Here is a 15,856-nt window from a genome sequence, read left to right on the forward strand (position 1 = left end):
TATCACAAAATATAAATTTAATTATTAATTTTGTAAACACATAACAAAAGATTATTATATATTTATAACTTCAAATTAGTTAATTTACTATTTTAACATTTGAAATAATTATTATGCACAATGTCTTTGAAAAATAAAATATAGCATAGATTTATTGTTTTGATTAAATAATTTGGCATTGAAAAGTGAAAACAATGTACTTGTAAATGATTATTAATAAAATATAATACAAATATATCTATATTAAGGACATTATATTTATTTTGTCACAACAAATGAGACAACATTAAGCAAATATATATATAATTAAAAAAAAAGTTTTCTTACATTTTCCGCATCATTAATAGTATTCACGTCTAATATCTCGATACCGATATATACCGGATGAGCTTTATTAAGGAAATTACATAATTAGAAGATATATTTATTAAATATTATTTAATATAAAAAAAATATATAAATTACAAATATAATAAAAAATTTACTAATTTAATATTAGCTATATTATTATTATTAACTAATAATTAATATTTTTATAATCTAATTACAGATTAATCAGCAATCAATATTATGAATAAATTATTAAATTTACTTACATTTATTTGGTGGTGAAAATGTCATATATTCTTTAGGTAACAAAGATTTTATTTTTAAGGGATTATTTTCGTTATCATAACTAATATATAAAAAACAAAATTTATATATCAATTATAAAAAAAATTATAAAATTCTAAATATAATAATAAATTAGTAATCTATGTGTGATCATACTTGCATTGTTTTGCATCACAATTAATTACATGAAAACAGTTGACACATAATATTATTAATAAAAAGTTTATTACACTATTATGACAAATGTCAATTGTAAAGTTATATTTGAAAAACATATTGTCTGTAAAAATCCTATTTTGATTACCACTGCTTTGATATAATAGACATAAATAAATTTATAGTCATTGTAGTCATTGATACTAATTTAAAGCTGTATCTGATATTTCTACTCTATTTTGCTTTAATTATATGTCATCGCATATGTAAGACACGAGTTTACTATAACAATGTTTGGCATTTATAAGAGACAGAGAGAGAGAGAGAGAGAGAGAGAGAGAGAGAGAGAGAGAGAGAGATAAAAATTTGAAAACAATAAAAATGAATTGAAAATACAAACAATACAAACACACAATGACTTTATGAGTGAAAAAACGACATTTACAATATACAGTATATAATCAGATAAAAGATAATCAAAATAAACAGTTATTACACAAATTGAAAAAAATCAATCAATAATATTCTTAGTTTTTACTCTATTTTTAACACATTCATAGCACTTGTTTGACTTTTTTCTTGATTAATCGTAATATTACTTTTCACACATGAATATCAATTGATTAAATTAATATTTGAACATGGAACATTTAATATATTGTAGAATTTATATTTTAAATTATCATTTCGCTAATGAATATATTGCAGAATATTATTATTAACAATAAATTATTTTTTAATATAAAACTCTAATTATAGAATCTATAGTAATGATTTGGAAATTTACCGTCTATTATGTAGAAACACATTAATATAATAATGAAATTTTACAAAATTAATAATAATAGTAAAAATGTCAAATAGGTGGTGAATAGATTGTATATACTTTATATTGATGTGTAAAACACTTACAGTAATGAAGTGACGATAAATGTTTTGAATGTTAAATACTTGAAGTGGTATTCAAATTAATATTATATACGCAAAGAATGGGAACACATTTCGCATGTGTTTTAAAAATAGCTTTCAATTGATGTGAGATTAAGTCGCAAACCTATCGACGCTTTTTTGGTGAGTCTCTCCTTTCAAAACTACTTACTCTTCTATTACTATAAATACAACTCTTTTTTAGACTAATATTTAACTAAAAATAAATTGTAAATAAAACTTGAATTTTTAAACCCATTATAAATCTGTTACTCTATTTTTTACTATTTATTGTGTAAATATTATTCTTTGTAGAATATTCTTCAAGTATTATATTATCTAAATTTTTGTTATTGTCATTCATAACCTAATTTATATTTATATAATTATTGTATTTAGTATTCTTGTATTGTTGTATATGCTGTAAATAGTTTTAATTAATTAAGATGTGTGTAAATTATATATTAATATATCTATTGAATTGAAATGATTTTATTTAATTTATACTGAGTATTAATACAACTATTAGCTAATTTGCATTAAAGTCTAGTTTTAATTACAATTAACAACAATTACTAATAATTCAATTGATACCATAATAATTTTAATTAATTAATTAAATTAACTTAAAAATACTTTTTCTCTAAATGATCTACTGTTTAATTTATTAGATATTTGAATGTTGAAAAATAATAGTCATTTATTATTATTAATATAACAGTAAATTTTTATTAGACAAAAATTTATTGAGATTTAAAATCAGTTATTAAAATGACATTTAAAAAATTTAAACAATGTAACTTAATATTTGTATAAATGTATTATAAATAAGATATTTTGTGAAATGACACAAATTATAATTTTTGGATACATCCCATCAGTTTATTCAAAATACGATTTAAAGCACATTTATGAATTAAAAAAAACAAAACAAATAACTTATATACTATTTACTATATTACATAAGAATTTATTTAAACAATTTAAAATATTTTATATTATTAGAGAGATTATTGTTTAATTGTTTTAATGTTTAGTAAATTTTATTATATTAAAAAAGTATTATCGGTATAAGTATTACTGTAGACAAAAAAAATTATGTATACATATTATAAAATTTACATAAAATATAATAATTTAGAAAAGATTGGATTTTATATAACTAAAATAACTGGATAATCAAGTTTTATCAAACTAAACATTTTGTAGCTCTTTTATAGTAATGATAGACATAGTAATGTAGTATTTTTAGTATCAATGAAACAATTAGATTACAATTTTAAATAATTAATAAAATAATGTAGCGGTAAAATACTGATAGATTATTAGTATTTGTGTATTTAACATAAACAAAATGTATTTAATTAAAAAAGTTTATTTAATAGTATTAAATATAATAATATTTATAATTGATTTATTTAAAAATGTTTTTGTGTGGCGAAGAAAATGTTTGAGCAAAAGAAAACTCGATAACAAAGTAGTGCTAATAACTGGCGGTAACTCCGGTATCGGCAAAGAAACGGCATATCAACTGTCATTACGTGGCGCTCAAGTAATACTTATTTGTTTCCCCGTTATTACATTATATTGTACAGTATTTTAAAATTGTTTTTAATAATAATAATAAAGATTATCATTGGTTGTCGTAATATAACTAAAGGAAATGAAGCCATCAATGACATCAAAAGTAAGAATCCAAAGGCAAACATTCGAGTCTTTCAATTAGATTTGGGATCACTTTTATCGGTCCGAAAGTTTGCCCAAACTGTGGCCCAACACGAGTCCACTATTGATATCCTTATAAACAATGCCGGAGTTGTGTCGTACGTTGAGTTGCAAACTGAAGATGGCTTTGAATTACAGTTTGGGACCAATCACTTGGGTATTGAGTAATATATATAAATTATAATTCAATATTTTATTGAAAATATATTTATTAAATTTTAGGTCATTTTTTGTTGACACACTTATTATTGCCATTATTGAAAAATTCACAAAAAGCTAAAGTTATTAATGTTTCTTCAAAAGCTCATAAAACTGGAAAAATTCATTTTGAAAATATAAATCTAAGGAACGGTATATTTACGCCATTGAAAGCCTACTCTCAAAGCAAATTAGCTAATGTTTTGTTTACACGAGAAATGACCCGAAGATTAGGTCCAAAAAGTTCAATCACTACATACTGTTTACATCCCGGCATAGTTAGGACAGATTTAAACCGTCACTTTCCGTTACAGTTTGCGATCAATATATTTATTAATATGTTTTATCTGGACATTGAATCAGGTGTTCAAACCACACTTTATTGTGCACTCGACCCAAGTCTTGATAATGAATCTGCATTTTATTACGAGTTAGTATAAAAATATTCATTCAAATGTAAATTCAATAAAATTATTTTTTCTAAAGTAATAATAAATATACTATTAATATATTTCAATAATTACTATATTTATATTGAAGTGATTGCCAGCGCGTCGATCGTATGACTCGTATATCTACTGATGAAAACATAGCAAAAAAACTTTGGGAACTAAGTTGTGATTTAGTAAAACTAGAGCCAAACTTAACAATATAATAAAGTTGTGTCAAATACCGTCAAAATTATATAATAAACAGTATATTACAAAATTACATCTAAATTTTATATGAATTGTAAATAGAATTAAAATTAAAATTTTTGTAATTTGTATTTTTATTATGTTGTTGTTATACATATATTTTTAATAAAATTAATTTTGAATAATTTTTAAATTCATAGATTAATTTTAAAATTATTTTATTACAATGTAATGTCTGAGCTAATGAATTCATTAATCTAAAATAAACTATTGTATTAAATATATAATCTATAAAACACATTATGTCTAAATAATTAACAAAATTCTATATAAAATATGTTATAATATAAAACTTTTACATAATGTTTACGTATAATATTATATAGTATTATATATAAATTACTTATTTAAAAATATATTACTAATTGATATTATTCGTAATATTTACAGTACAGTATATAAACATTGATATATTGTACTTAAAATATAGTAAATAAAAGTATAATAATTAAAATATATTTACGTAAATAGAATTTTAATTCCCAATAAAGTAAAATAAAAGCATAAATACAGTACAATCAAACATACAGTTTATTAAATGTTAATTATTACTATATTAAATAAACAATTATAAATATTATAAGAACTATTAATTTAAAAATATATTTTATCTCAAATATCTTAAGTAATTTAATATTACAATTATATAATTATTAAATAATAATAGTTTATATTTACTTTATATACTAGTATATATAATGAATGTGTACTATATTAAACTATTACAGTAATATATCAAAATATTTAAGTAACTTTTAAATACTTTTAATTTTGTAGTTAGAATTATTAATAGTAAAAATTAGTTATATTTTTATCTTAAATAAATATTTTTTAAAATTTAGCATCAATTATAAAAACATAATAAAGTAAACACTTAGTTGTTAAACTAGTTTTTAATTTGTGAATTTCAAGTTTAGGTAAGTTTACCTTAAAGTTGAAAAGTTGTAATGCAATAATATCTTTTAAAATGTTATTTAAACTTCAAACTGGTTATACTATTAAAGTAAATTTATAAAATTTATTGATCGACAGTAAACGTCAAATATTATAACATCTGTAGTATTTATCAAATTTCTTATAAATAACTTAATTTTTTAGTAAATAAATTATTTATTTTAAATAAATTTTTTAATTGATTGCAATTATAATTAAAAGTATTTATTCGTTTTATTTAATAAGTATACTAATATTTAGTTTATATTATTTATTGTTTTTTAAAAATACATGATACTGAATAAAACATTATAATAATTTATCTTGTATTATAAAGTAAATAATAATAAATAATCATTGATCACATTAAGCTAATTAAGATTTTTATATGAAATATTAATTAAAACTATCGATTTGTATGAGTTTTAAGGAATGGCTGTAATAAGCGAAATAATTATTGATTATTTAATCATTTTTAAATATTATGCAATTTATTTGTGCAAATGTTTCTATGAATTTTTTATAACAAATAAATTTAAATTTAGAAAAAAGTGTAAATCAAACAAAAGACTCGATGGAAAAGTAGTTGTCATCACTGGTGGTAATACAGGGATTGGAAAAGAAACTGCTTTACAATTATCATTACGTGGCGCTAAAGTATGTTATTAATTGTAACAATTGTTACAATTTACAAAATTATATCTTTAATTTATTTTAAATTTAATACAACATTATTAATATGAATATAATTTTTGTTTGTAGATAATAATTGGTTGCAGAAATGTCCAAAAGGGTGAGATTGCAGTTCAAGATATAATAGCGAAAAATGTATTGTCAGACATACGGGTTTTATATCTGGATTTGTCGTCACTTTCATCTGTTAGACAATTTGCCCAAACAGTGACACAACTCGTGTCTAAATTAGATATCCTTATAAACAATGCCGGAGTTATGATGACTCCCGAGTCGACCACTGAGGATGGCTTTGAACTGCAGTTTGGGACTAACTTTTTAGGTAATTATCAATACTAGTGTAAGTTTTTCAATTGAATCGAAAATTTAAAACAAAATTATTATTTATCAAATATATAGCACATTTTCTACTAATTCATTGCTTAATGCCATTATTGATAAAGTCGTCAAAAGCACGAATAGTTAATTTATCATCAATTTGTCATATATTAGGAAAAATACATTTCAATAATATTAATCTTAAAGACGGTCACTACAGACCACTTAAAGCCTACAGTCAAAGCAAATTAGCCATTGTTTTGATGACTAGAGAAATGGCCCGTCGGTTGGGAACTAATACTAATATCACTGTCTATAGTCTTCATCCGGGAGTTATTCAAACAGAAATCACGCGACACTTTCCCGCTTATCTCTATTATCTCATTAAACCATTTATGACAACCATAGAGTTGGGCACTCAAACCACACTCTACTGTGCAATTGATGAAACACTAGACAATCAAACGGGACTTTACTATGAGTAATTTATTTGTTATGAATAATTAGTATTTTTTTATTAAGTATTTTTTATATTATAATTTTTTAAAGTGATTGCAAACGAGTCAATAATATGATAGCACCAGCTATTGATGACAACAGCGCTAAAAAATTGTGGGAATTGGCCACTGATTTAGTCAATCTTGAAGATAGTCTCAAAATTTGATTCACTATTATAGTATTTATTACTAGACAGTGAATTATCATTATTTTAATTTGCATATTTATATATATATATATCAATAAATGGTGTAAAACATTCAATTATTGTAAGCATTTAATTATTTAAAAAAATACTATATATAGTATAAATAGAGACTACACTGTATTATACGATATACAGATATACCGGTAAGTTATATCATTATAATTCATATAACTATTTTAATGACTTTTAGTTTAAAAATTTTTGTATTAAAGACTGCTTACAAATATTGTGACAAAATATGCGAATATATATATAAGTTGAACTTAATTGGTATAATTTTTTAAATCTATAGATTTCAATAAACAGTATAAATGATAATTAATGTATGAATGACATATAATCTAAAAAAACTAGAAGCTATTATATAAATAGTTTATATAAATCTGTAATATAAATAGTTAAATATGCTTTATATGTTAAATGATATATTAAGACTTTCTTATAAATAGTAGACTTTTAAAATTAATATATAAATAAACAATTCTTAATTTTAAAATTTTATAAATAAAAAGTGTCTAGATCAATTAATTAGTTAATTAATTATAATGAATTTAATAATTGTCCTAATATGGAATTGATTCTATTCAATAAAAATTTTAACTACAAAGTACTGTAATTAAAAAATTTCTTATTATATTTATAATTATTACAGCAATACTGTATACAATAGATACAGATTATAGAATAAATAATAAAATTAAATTATTAATATGAAGAATTTTTTTCTCTATTATACTGTTATTTTAATAATAAACAATTTTTAATCAATAATTTATATTATAAATAAAGCATGAATTTTATTATTACAGTGGAAAATTTATTTATTATTACAATATTTTTATTATAAATTTGTATTTATTTATTATGATATGAAAACTTTAGATATAGATATATTGATTAAATACTTTGTTTATAACGTTTAACACTAAACATTATAGTAATATAAAAGTACCAAACATATGATTGCAATGTATTGGAAAATATGATACTTTTAGAAAATAAAAAGAGAGTGAATTTTGCCGAAACATAATTATAATTTATAATTATTTATTAGGTTTAAAATTTTAAGCAATTTTACATTCTATACAATAGTTATTTATACTTATAATTGAAACTTATGTTAATAAATATACGGTATGTATGTAATTATTACTGTAAATAATTTAAATTGAAAACTAATAACAATCATGATAAATTTTTAGTGTACATTAATTTAGTATAATATTAGTATTGATCATAAATCAGTTAATAGTAAATGTTATACTATTTAGTTAATGATAACATAATAATATATATGCCCTCACTGTATATACAATACTGTATTATAAAAATCAATTATTAATAGGGTTGGCACAGACAAAATGTTCATAGATTTTATATTTATTAATAATTATGTGATTATTAATAAAAATAAATAAATTTAGTTTTTTTATATTTTTTAATTAATCAAGATTTTATACAAAATTACATAATGAGCCATTAATGTCAAAGTTTAAAAACAACTATAATATATTGTAATTAATTTTGATGTTTAATATTAATTTGTTATTTAAATTAATTGTATTTTTACTCTTAAAAATAACGATTATTGTAACGATAATGATATATTAAAATAATAATATTCACATTAAATATTATATATATATTAGTTGAAAAATATTTTAATAATATAATACATTGTATAGTAAAGTATTATATTGTATTAGACAAAGTCGGAATTCAAAAACCTTGAATAGTTTAAACACTGGTTATTAATATTTATAATATATAATAATTTATATGTTATTATATTGAGTTAATTACATGCAAAACATTATGTACTAAATGAACTGTACTAAACAAAGTGCAACTCCACTAACTAAACTGCAAAACAATATAAATAAACTTATTATATATCGTATCTCTATATAAAAGTCTAACACTTAAATATTGTTATTATTGTTTAATCTATAGATGTAATATAAATTTATTAATATATTAATTGAAATATTATTAAATTATAGAAATTTATGAACTAGTGTTTAGCAATTTAATTGTTTGTTAATTTAATTATTTGAAATACAATGACTTTTTTTAATGATTTAATTGTGAAAATTAGCACTTCTTTTGAGATTTTGAAACTAATATTTTGGAAAAGAAGACGATTTACAAAAAAAGTTGATTTAAATGGTAAAGTAGTGTTAGTAACGGGTGCTAACACTGGGATCGGCAAAGAAACTGTATATCAATTGGCATTAAGCGGTGCTAAGGTATGTCATTATTCATTTATTTAAGAAATTATAACATTAAACACCAAAAAAATATCATATATTCATAAATAATTACAATATTTTTTAAACACTATAACTTAAATATAAAAATATTTATTAATAGTTAGTCTATGGCATCTGAAATATAATTTGCTAAAAGTTATTTAATTAATATATATTTTAATAAACTATTTGTAATATAAGGTGATAATTGGGTCCAGAAATGTTGAAAAAGGTGAAAATGCCGCCAAAGATATCCGTTCCCGATATGAAAAGGCCAACGTTGTGGTCATGAAACTAGATTTGGCATCATTTGCATCTATAAGACAGTTTGCCAAAGAGCTTAAGGAACGGGAGTCAAAATTGGATATATTGGTTAACAATGCGGGTGTTATGCGCTGTCCTTACTCTACAACCGAAGATGGTTTTGAAATGCAATTTGGAACCAATCACTTGGGTATTGAATTTAATTAAAATTAATTTTGTTTTTATTTAACTTATGTTTATATTATTATAATAATTACTATCATTTGTTGTTGTCTTTGGTTGTCTATCTTTAGGTCACTTTTTATTGACTCTATCAGTGATGAGTCTTCTTCAGTCGGCACCGAAGGCCAGAATAGTGAACGTTTCGGCCGCTCTTTACGTTTTCGGAAAAATACATTTTGAAAACATTAATTTGCGTAACAATGCTTACACACCACTAATGGGTTACTATCAAAGCAAATTAGCTAATATACTCTTTACTAAAGAGTTAGCCACACGTCTCGGTTCAAAAAGTAGTGTCAATGCTTATAGTTTACATCCCGGAGTCATTGAGACTGAATTACAGCGAAGTTTCCCGAAATGGATGACACGTTTGGGTAAAATTCTGACAATTAGTCTCGAAATGGGTGTCCAAACAACACTGTATTGCGCTTTGGATGATAGTCTTGACAATGAATCCGGATATTATTATGAGTAGGTTTTTAATTCATATTTCAAATTAATTATTTATTATTATTGATTTTTAAATAATTATTAATTAATTGATTAAATTTTATATTATAGTGATTGTCAAAGAGTTAAACGAATGACAACAAATGCCACGAATGAAGAGTCAGCCAAAAGATTGTGGGAAATGAGTTGCGATTTGACTAAACTTGAAGATCACTTTAGAATCAATTAATTATATAATAATTTACATTTTATTTTTAAAACACTATCTTATTATTAATTAAAATGATTGGAATTCAGTGCTTTAGATAATACTAAACATTAGATTCATAGCTCAATGAAAAATATGTTTCGACATAAATAGTATTTTAAACATTAACTAAAAATTATTAAAAATTATAATACTTTATTAATTAGTAAAAATAATGGTAATTAAACTTATAATGTATATAAAAAACTATTTAAAAAGGTTGAAATGTTGAAATATCATGATAAATATTACCAACCATATTGAATTTTGAAAACTATCATTAAAACTAAAATTGAATTATATTTTTATCAATAAAAATCATTTATATAATAGTTATTTATTAATAAAAAGCACTATTTAAATTTTGTTAAAATTAATTTAAAAATTAATAATTAAAATTTTTATAATATTTCCTAATTAAGCACCTTTGTGTAAATATTGATGTGATAATATTTACACAAAGGTGCTTAATGTCTATGTACTACATAGTATGTATTGATAGATTCAATTTATTATAAAATCATTTTCACTTAAAAAACTCATTAAATATATTTAAATATTTATTTTCAATGTATTGCCATTGAGTTTACAAAAATATTATTTAATTTTATAAAATAGTTGAAACAGAATAAAAAAAATGTAAACTCTATTGCAATACATTAAAGCTTTAATTGTGATTAAAATAATATACTATTTTGACAACAATCGCTAAATTTTTCTCAATTTTTCACATTAACTATGAGTTACTTTTATTTTTTAAATTAATTTAATATTAAAATTAATTACTTTTACTCGTCTTTGGAAGCGCTCTTTGTTTGTTCTTCTGTTGGATTTTCCCCCGATTTTTCGCCTTTCGTTTCGTTCGTTTTCTTGTCTTGATTTTGTTTCTTATGATTTGCCATTTCTGAATATAATCGCTTCAATTAGTTGTCAATAAAAAAATACTTATAGATCTCATATTGTTGTCCCGCACGACCTAAACTAATCTTTATATAAAATATTAAATAGATTTATATAAATAGATGTATAACGAGATATGATAACAATTTTTTTAAATCAGTTAAATTTCAAATCTCAAGACAAGTAACTGCTAACAAAAGAGCGCTGGCGACCAAAGAGCGTCAATTAGGAGCACATATAGGTCTAAAATGGTGTCCAAACATAGGATTCAAGCGATGTCATCATTAAGAGTGACCACCACTTCAAAGATCATTTCCGCGTCAAATATATTGTTATTTACTGATAGAAGTCAACGACAAATCAGTAAAATTATAAAACAGAGACCAATATCCAAGTGTTGTGTTTTACCGAAAAATAAAGTTTCTATAAATTTGGTCGCACGAAGTGGTGGTCCTAAACCTGCTCGACCTAAACCACCGCAAACTCATGAACCGGACGACCCGCCAGACACAGAGAAATCTATTATTCGCCGCAAATTCCCAAAACCCAGACCACCTCAACCTCAACCTAACGTTTGGTGACTAATTGATAGCATAAATGACTGAATATTTGTTTAAAAAATAAAGTTTATAAAAATAAATACATTATTTACAATAACATGCAATTATTTTTTAATATTCAATTAACTATTTCAGTAATACTATCGTAAAATCTTTAGAAAAAATAGTTAAATGATTAAAGAAAAAATTTATTAAATAATTTTTTTATAAAAGTAATGAATTTAGTGTTGTATAAATAATATCTAATTTAAAATAAATATATACGATATTATATAACAATTGTTAACCATTATTGGCATTATCTTCATCTAAGTCGACAACATTGATGTCATACATCTCGAGTTTCATTGATATTCTTTTCTTTATTTTCTCGATTTCTTCTAATTTTTTACGTCTGAAGAATCCATACTTTATTTATAAAAAATAAATCATTATTAAATTTATTATTATAATTAATTAATAATAAATTTCTAATCTTACTCTAATCAAAACAATAATAGTTAAGATCAATACTAATAAACCGGTACCAGAGCTAACCATAACAACCCACGGTTTAATCACTTCATCTTTGATTGGATCATCTCTTACCATATATATAGTCGTAGTGGTCGATGAAGTGATTGGTGTTTCATATTTGATATTTTCTTTGACTTTTATTTGAGATGTTATTTTCAAAGTAATATCACTGAACTCTAAGTGTTTGATATTGTATGGTATGAGTGATAGCGATAGTATAAATGGTTGATTATAATCGCCTGAATTGAAATCTGGTAAACGACACGAAAATGTTGAACACTTGGTCTCTAATGATTTCTCGCAATTCTGTAATTATCAAAAAATAATAGTCTAATTAATATTTATTTGTTAACTAATTATTGATTTACCAAATCAAGAGTTTTATTGACAATTGGGAAATCTGTATGACTTTTTGCTGATACTAATTGATCACATATAGTGTGAGACTCCTATTATATTAAATGATACATTAATAACAATAATTTCTGTCAATTAGTCTACAAAATCATACACTACTGGGAACTATGATATTGTGTGGTAACTGAAGATCAATGAATGCCGACGTTACAGAACTGGGACCCGATTTGACCAAATTATAGGGCAAATCAAATGCCACTCTTCGTGTTTTGTCTGAAAATGAAAACTTCTCCATTGTATCACTAAAAGTCAATTTATTGTATTTTATTTATTAGTTTTAAATATATGTTTCAAATATTCAAGTATTTACTAAACATACTAATAATTACCTAAATATTGTTAAACTTGCTTTTCTTATGATCTGAAAACTCATTGAATCAGTTAATCTACTGTTTCTTTCAACTTCACTATTACTGTTGAGTTGAAAATCAATTTTCAGTGCATTTGTTGTAACCTTTGATACAATGAAATGTAGATTCATATGAACGGGTCGACCCTTTTGTAGTCTTCGGCTAACATTACACTTATAAGCGGAGATGTCTTCTATGGCCTTACATTTGTACGCTTCGGCACTGTTCGTCAAATTCAACAAAATTGGTGACATTTTTATTGTTAAAACTGTATTCAAAGAGGGATCTCCAGTGTTGACAACACTGATTTCGACATCTATGGTATCGTGTAATCCTTCAATTAGATTGGTATGAATGGGTAATCCCTTATATTTAGAAACGGCTGTCATTGCTAATCGTGACAAACATTTTTGTGTTTGACATCCGTGATTAAAGTCAATCTAATTATTGAAATGTAAAGTTTTTTTAGTTTCAAAATGATTGAACTATAATAATAAACGCGTTTTACATATTCATATACAGAATGTATAGCAGCTATGGCACAGTCACTACAGAACTGAGTGGTCGTCTCATTCTGGATGTCAACCGTTATCTTCAATTCAATTGGTGTCAAAATATCATTCAGTGTTTCTGGTTTCTAGATTTTTTCAAAATTAATTAATCATCAAATCAGTAATATTTTAAAAAAATTAAATCATTATTAAAAACTTGCATTAAGAATAAGTTGATTATTAAAACAGTTTTGTTGATTAGCTTTTAATTCAACAATTTTTTGTTCAAATTTTGTGTTACTTTTAGCCAAAACAGCTCTCAATTCTCTTACTTTTCGATCTGTTATCTCAACAGTAATTAAAATCATTTGTTTATCTCTAATGAATTTTCCCATATATTGAACACAATAATTGATTTTGAAGCAAGAATTTTGATTGTTATTACAATTATTGTCATCGATTTGTATCCTTTTTGGTTCAAAACTTATATTAGTTATATTTAACGTAGCAATTGGTTTAGTCCTATTAATTTAATTTAAAATAAAGCCAATACTAATTTTATTGATTTAAACCAATATTGATTTAATAAGTTTATTATATTAAATGTAATATTAATAAACACCTGAGAAGTACAGCATTTTCCGATAAATAAGAGCCAACGAGTATATCATTATAACCGTTGGCATCAAAATCAGTATTACTCGCAATACTTATTCCGAAGCCTTGTATAACATTAGGTAAGCTTTCAGATCCTATTCTCTATAAATGATAATTAATAATATAATATATAAATAAATGTAGAAATTTTTATAACATATCATAATTAATAAAAAAAATCACTTGAAAATTATTGGTATCCAAACCACTATCAGATCCAAAATAAATATAAATAGCACCCATACTATTATGATTATTTTGTTCATATGGTGCACCAACTATAACATCTATTTAATAAATATATAAATATTATCAAAATACAACAATAATAAACATTTTTATTTACCAATATAGCTATCAATATTGACATCACACGATGAAAGAGCTGTCCCAAAACGGCCACCACTTTTGTGTCCAAAAATTATTTTTTCAATTAAAAATTTTTTCTCCTATTTTTTTGTAAAAATATTACAATTAAATAAAAAATATTTTAAGACTAAATAACTGAAAACCTCGTCGTCTCTCAAATAGACGTAAATTCTTCCGATTTCTCTTTGATTTTTATATGAATAAATCGGTGCTCCTATTATCAGCTCATCCCTGGTGTCACCATTTATATCGATTGCTACAAGAGATGCCCCAAAATACTCTCCTTTATCAGGCGTTTCACTCGACACTTCCCATATATATTTGGACACAAGAGTTCCGCTTTTAGTTATTCTTTTAATAGGATATATTAATACCTAAAAAATTAATAATAATATTATATTTACTAAATATGATATAAAAATATATAAATACATTTAACTACCTTTCCATCAAAGTTATCATATCTGGGAGCACCTATAGCTAAATATTCTTGTTGTCCATCGAAATAACCAAAATTTATTGAATATCCCAAATAACTATTAACTTTTAATGTATTAAGACTAAACACATCAAGTATTTTCTCATTTGATAACCGGTCGACATCACCATCTTTATGTTTAACAGTAGATCCGGTAAAATCAAGAAAACCCGGAGCACCAAAATACAACTATTTTATTCATTATTTTAATTAAATAATCAAATATTAAGCATTAATGACACAAAAAATATAACACAAACTTGATGTTCATAAGTGACTGCAGATGAGAAACCCATCATTAGATGATTATGATAAGGTCTGCCGTTAATAACGGCCACATCTCCTGTATGTGCAAAACCATCGTAAGCCTGTGTTTTCGGATCAATACGATAACACCGACCAACTGGAAAATCACGAGAATTAACCCATAGATGAGCGCATCCAACAAAATATTCATCTTTTGTTATCAAAGATGAGCCCAAATTCATGTCATTTGTTAATTTTGACGAATAAGATGTCATATCTAATGTGTATTTGAAATACAAATTAAATTATATTTTAAATGAAATAAATTATTATTATTATAAAAATGGTAAAATACCCTTGCTAAAATTAATTTCACCACATTCTATGTTATCTTTATTTGTTTGTTTGAATTTCCACAAACATTGAAACAATGCCCCACTTTTTCTAACATTACCGTAAAGTGTCGAT

The 15,856-nt window shown here is 23.4% G+C and overlaps 4 protein-coding genes across 4 annotated transcripts; 3 read left to right on the forward strand and 1 right to left on the reverse strand.

The window, feature by feature from the left end:
• Positions 1–1,023: 1,023 nt before the first annotated feature.
• On the forward strand, positions 1,024–4,061 carry LOC128951194 (retinol dehydrogenase 13-like). Its single transcript, XM_054296443.1, has 4 exons — positions 1,024–1,037; positions 3,142–3,250; positions 3,328–3,580; positions 3,646–4,061. The coding sequence occupies exons 1-4, from the start codon at positions 1,024–1,026 to the stop codon at positions 4,059–4,061; spliced, it is 792 nt and encodes a 263-aa protein (XP_054152418.1).
• A 1,583-nt stretch (positions 4,062–5,644) lies between these two features.
• Positions 5,645–6,927, forward strand: LOC128951195 (retinol dehydrogenase 12-like). The gene is made up of 4 exons (XM_054296444.1): positions 5,645–5,909; positions 6,015–6,267; positions 6,345–6,744; positions 6,813–6,927. The coding sequence occupies exons 1-4, from the start codon at positions 5,685–5,687 to the stop codon at positions 6,925–6,927; spliced, it is 993 nt and encodes a 330-aa protein (XP_054152419.1). The 5' UTR covers positions 5,645–5,684.
• Positions 6,928–9,028: 2,101 nt separating this feature from the next.
• On the forward strand, positions 9,029–10,411 carry LOC128952141 (retinol dehydrogenase 11-like). The gene is made up of 4 exons (XM_054297483.1): positions 9,029–9,218; positions 9,423–9,675; positions 9,779–10,178; positions 10,269–10,411. Exons 1-4 carry the CDS (start codon positions 9,033–9,035, stop codon positions 10,384–10,386), a joined length of 957 nt encoding a protein of 318 aa, XP_054153458.1. The 5' UTR covers positions 9,029–9,032; the 3' UTR covers positions 10,387–10,411.
• Positions 10,412–12,146: 1,735 nt separating this feature from the next.
• Positions 12,147–15,267, reverse strand: LOC128951197 (integrin alpha-PS4-like). The gene is made up of 13 exons (XM_054296445.1): positions 15,258–15,267; positions 15,107–15,153; positions 14,793–15,038; positions 14,642–14,741; positions 14,479–14,582; positions 14,261–14,397; positions 13,860–14,160; positions 13,656–13,784; positions 13,127–13,587; positions 12,892–13,039; positions 12,749–12,829; positions 12,345–12,686; positions 12,147–12,272 (listed from the first exon to the last, which is right to left on the reverse strand). Exons 1-13 carry the CDS (start codon positions 15,265–15,267, stop codon positions 12,147–12,149), a joined length of 2,232 nt encoding a protein of 743 aa, XP_054152420.1.
• Between the last annotated feature and the right edge of the window lie 589 nt (positions 15,268–15,856).

This window comes from Oppia nitens, unplaced genomic scaffold (genome assembly GCF_028296485.1).
Source record: "Oppia nitens isolate AA-2021 unplaced genomic scaffold, nextdenovo-longstitch-racon4-pilon3 scaffold1_pilon_pilon_pilon, whole genome shotgun sequence".
Taxonomy (NCBI): Eukaryota; Metazoa; Arthropoda; class Arachnida; order Sarcoptiformes; family Oppiidae; genus Oppia; species Oppia nitens.

Excerpts from the sequence above, each read along its gene's own strand:
- LOC128952141 (XM_054297483.1), top strand. The coding sequence starts at position 9,033 with ATGACTTTTTTTAATGATTTAATTGTGAAAATTAGCACTTCTTTTGAG. Across the intron at positions 9,219-9,422 it reads TGGCATTAAGCGGTGCTAAG|GTGATAATTGGGTCCAGAAA; the intron begins GTATGTCATTAT and ends TTGTAATATAAG. Across the intron at positions 10,179-10,268 it reads GAATCCGGATATTATTATGA|TGATTGTCAAAGAGTTAAAC; the intron begins GTAGGTTTTTAA and ends TTTATATTATAG.
- LOC128951197 (XM_054296445.1), bottom strand. Across the intron at positions 12,687-12,748 it reads TCAATAAAACTCTTGATTTG|AATTGCGAGAAATCATTAGA; the intron begins GTAAATCAATAA and ends TGATAATTACAG. Across the intron at positions 12,273-12,344 it reads CTATTATTGTTTTGATTAGA|TATGGATTCTTCAGACGTAA; the intron begins GTAAGATTAGAA and ends TTATAAATAAAG.
- LOC128951195 (XM_054296444.1), top strand. The coding sequence starts at position 5,685 with ATGGCTGTAATAAGCGAAATAATTATTGATTATTTAATCATTTTTAAA. Across the intron at positions 5,910-6,014 it reads TATCATTACGTGGCGCTAAA|ATAATAATTGGTTGCAGAAA; the intron begins GTATGTTATTAA and ends TTTTGTTTGTAG. Across the intron at positions 6,745-6,812 it reads CAAACGGGACTTTACTATGA|TGATTGCAAACGAGTCAATA; the intron begins GTAATTTATTTG and ends AATTTTTTAAAG.
- LOC128951194 (XM_054296443.1), top strand. Across the intron at positions 3,251-3,327 it reads TGTCATTACGTGGCGCTCAA|ATTATCATTGGTTGTCGTAA; the intron begins GTAATACTTATT and ends ATAATAATAAAG. Across the intron at positions 3,581-3,645 it reads GTTTGGGACCAATCACTTGG|GTCATTTTTTGTTGACACAC; the intron begins GTATTGAGTAAT and ends ATTAAATTTTAG.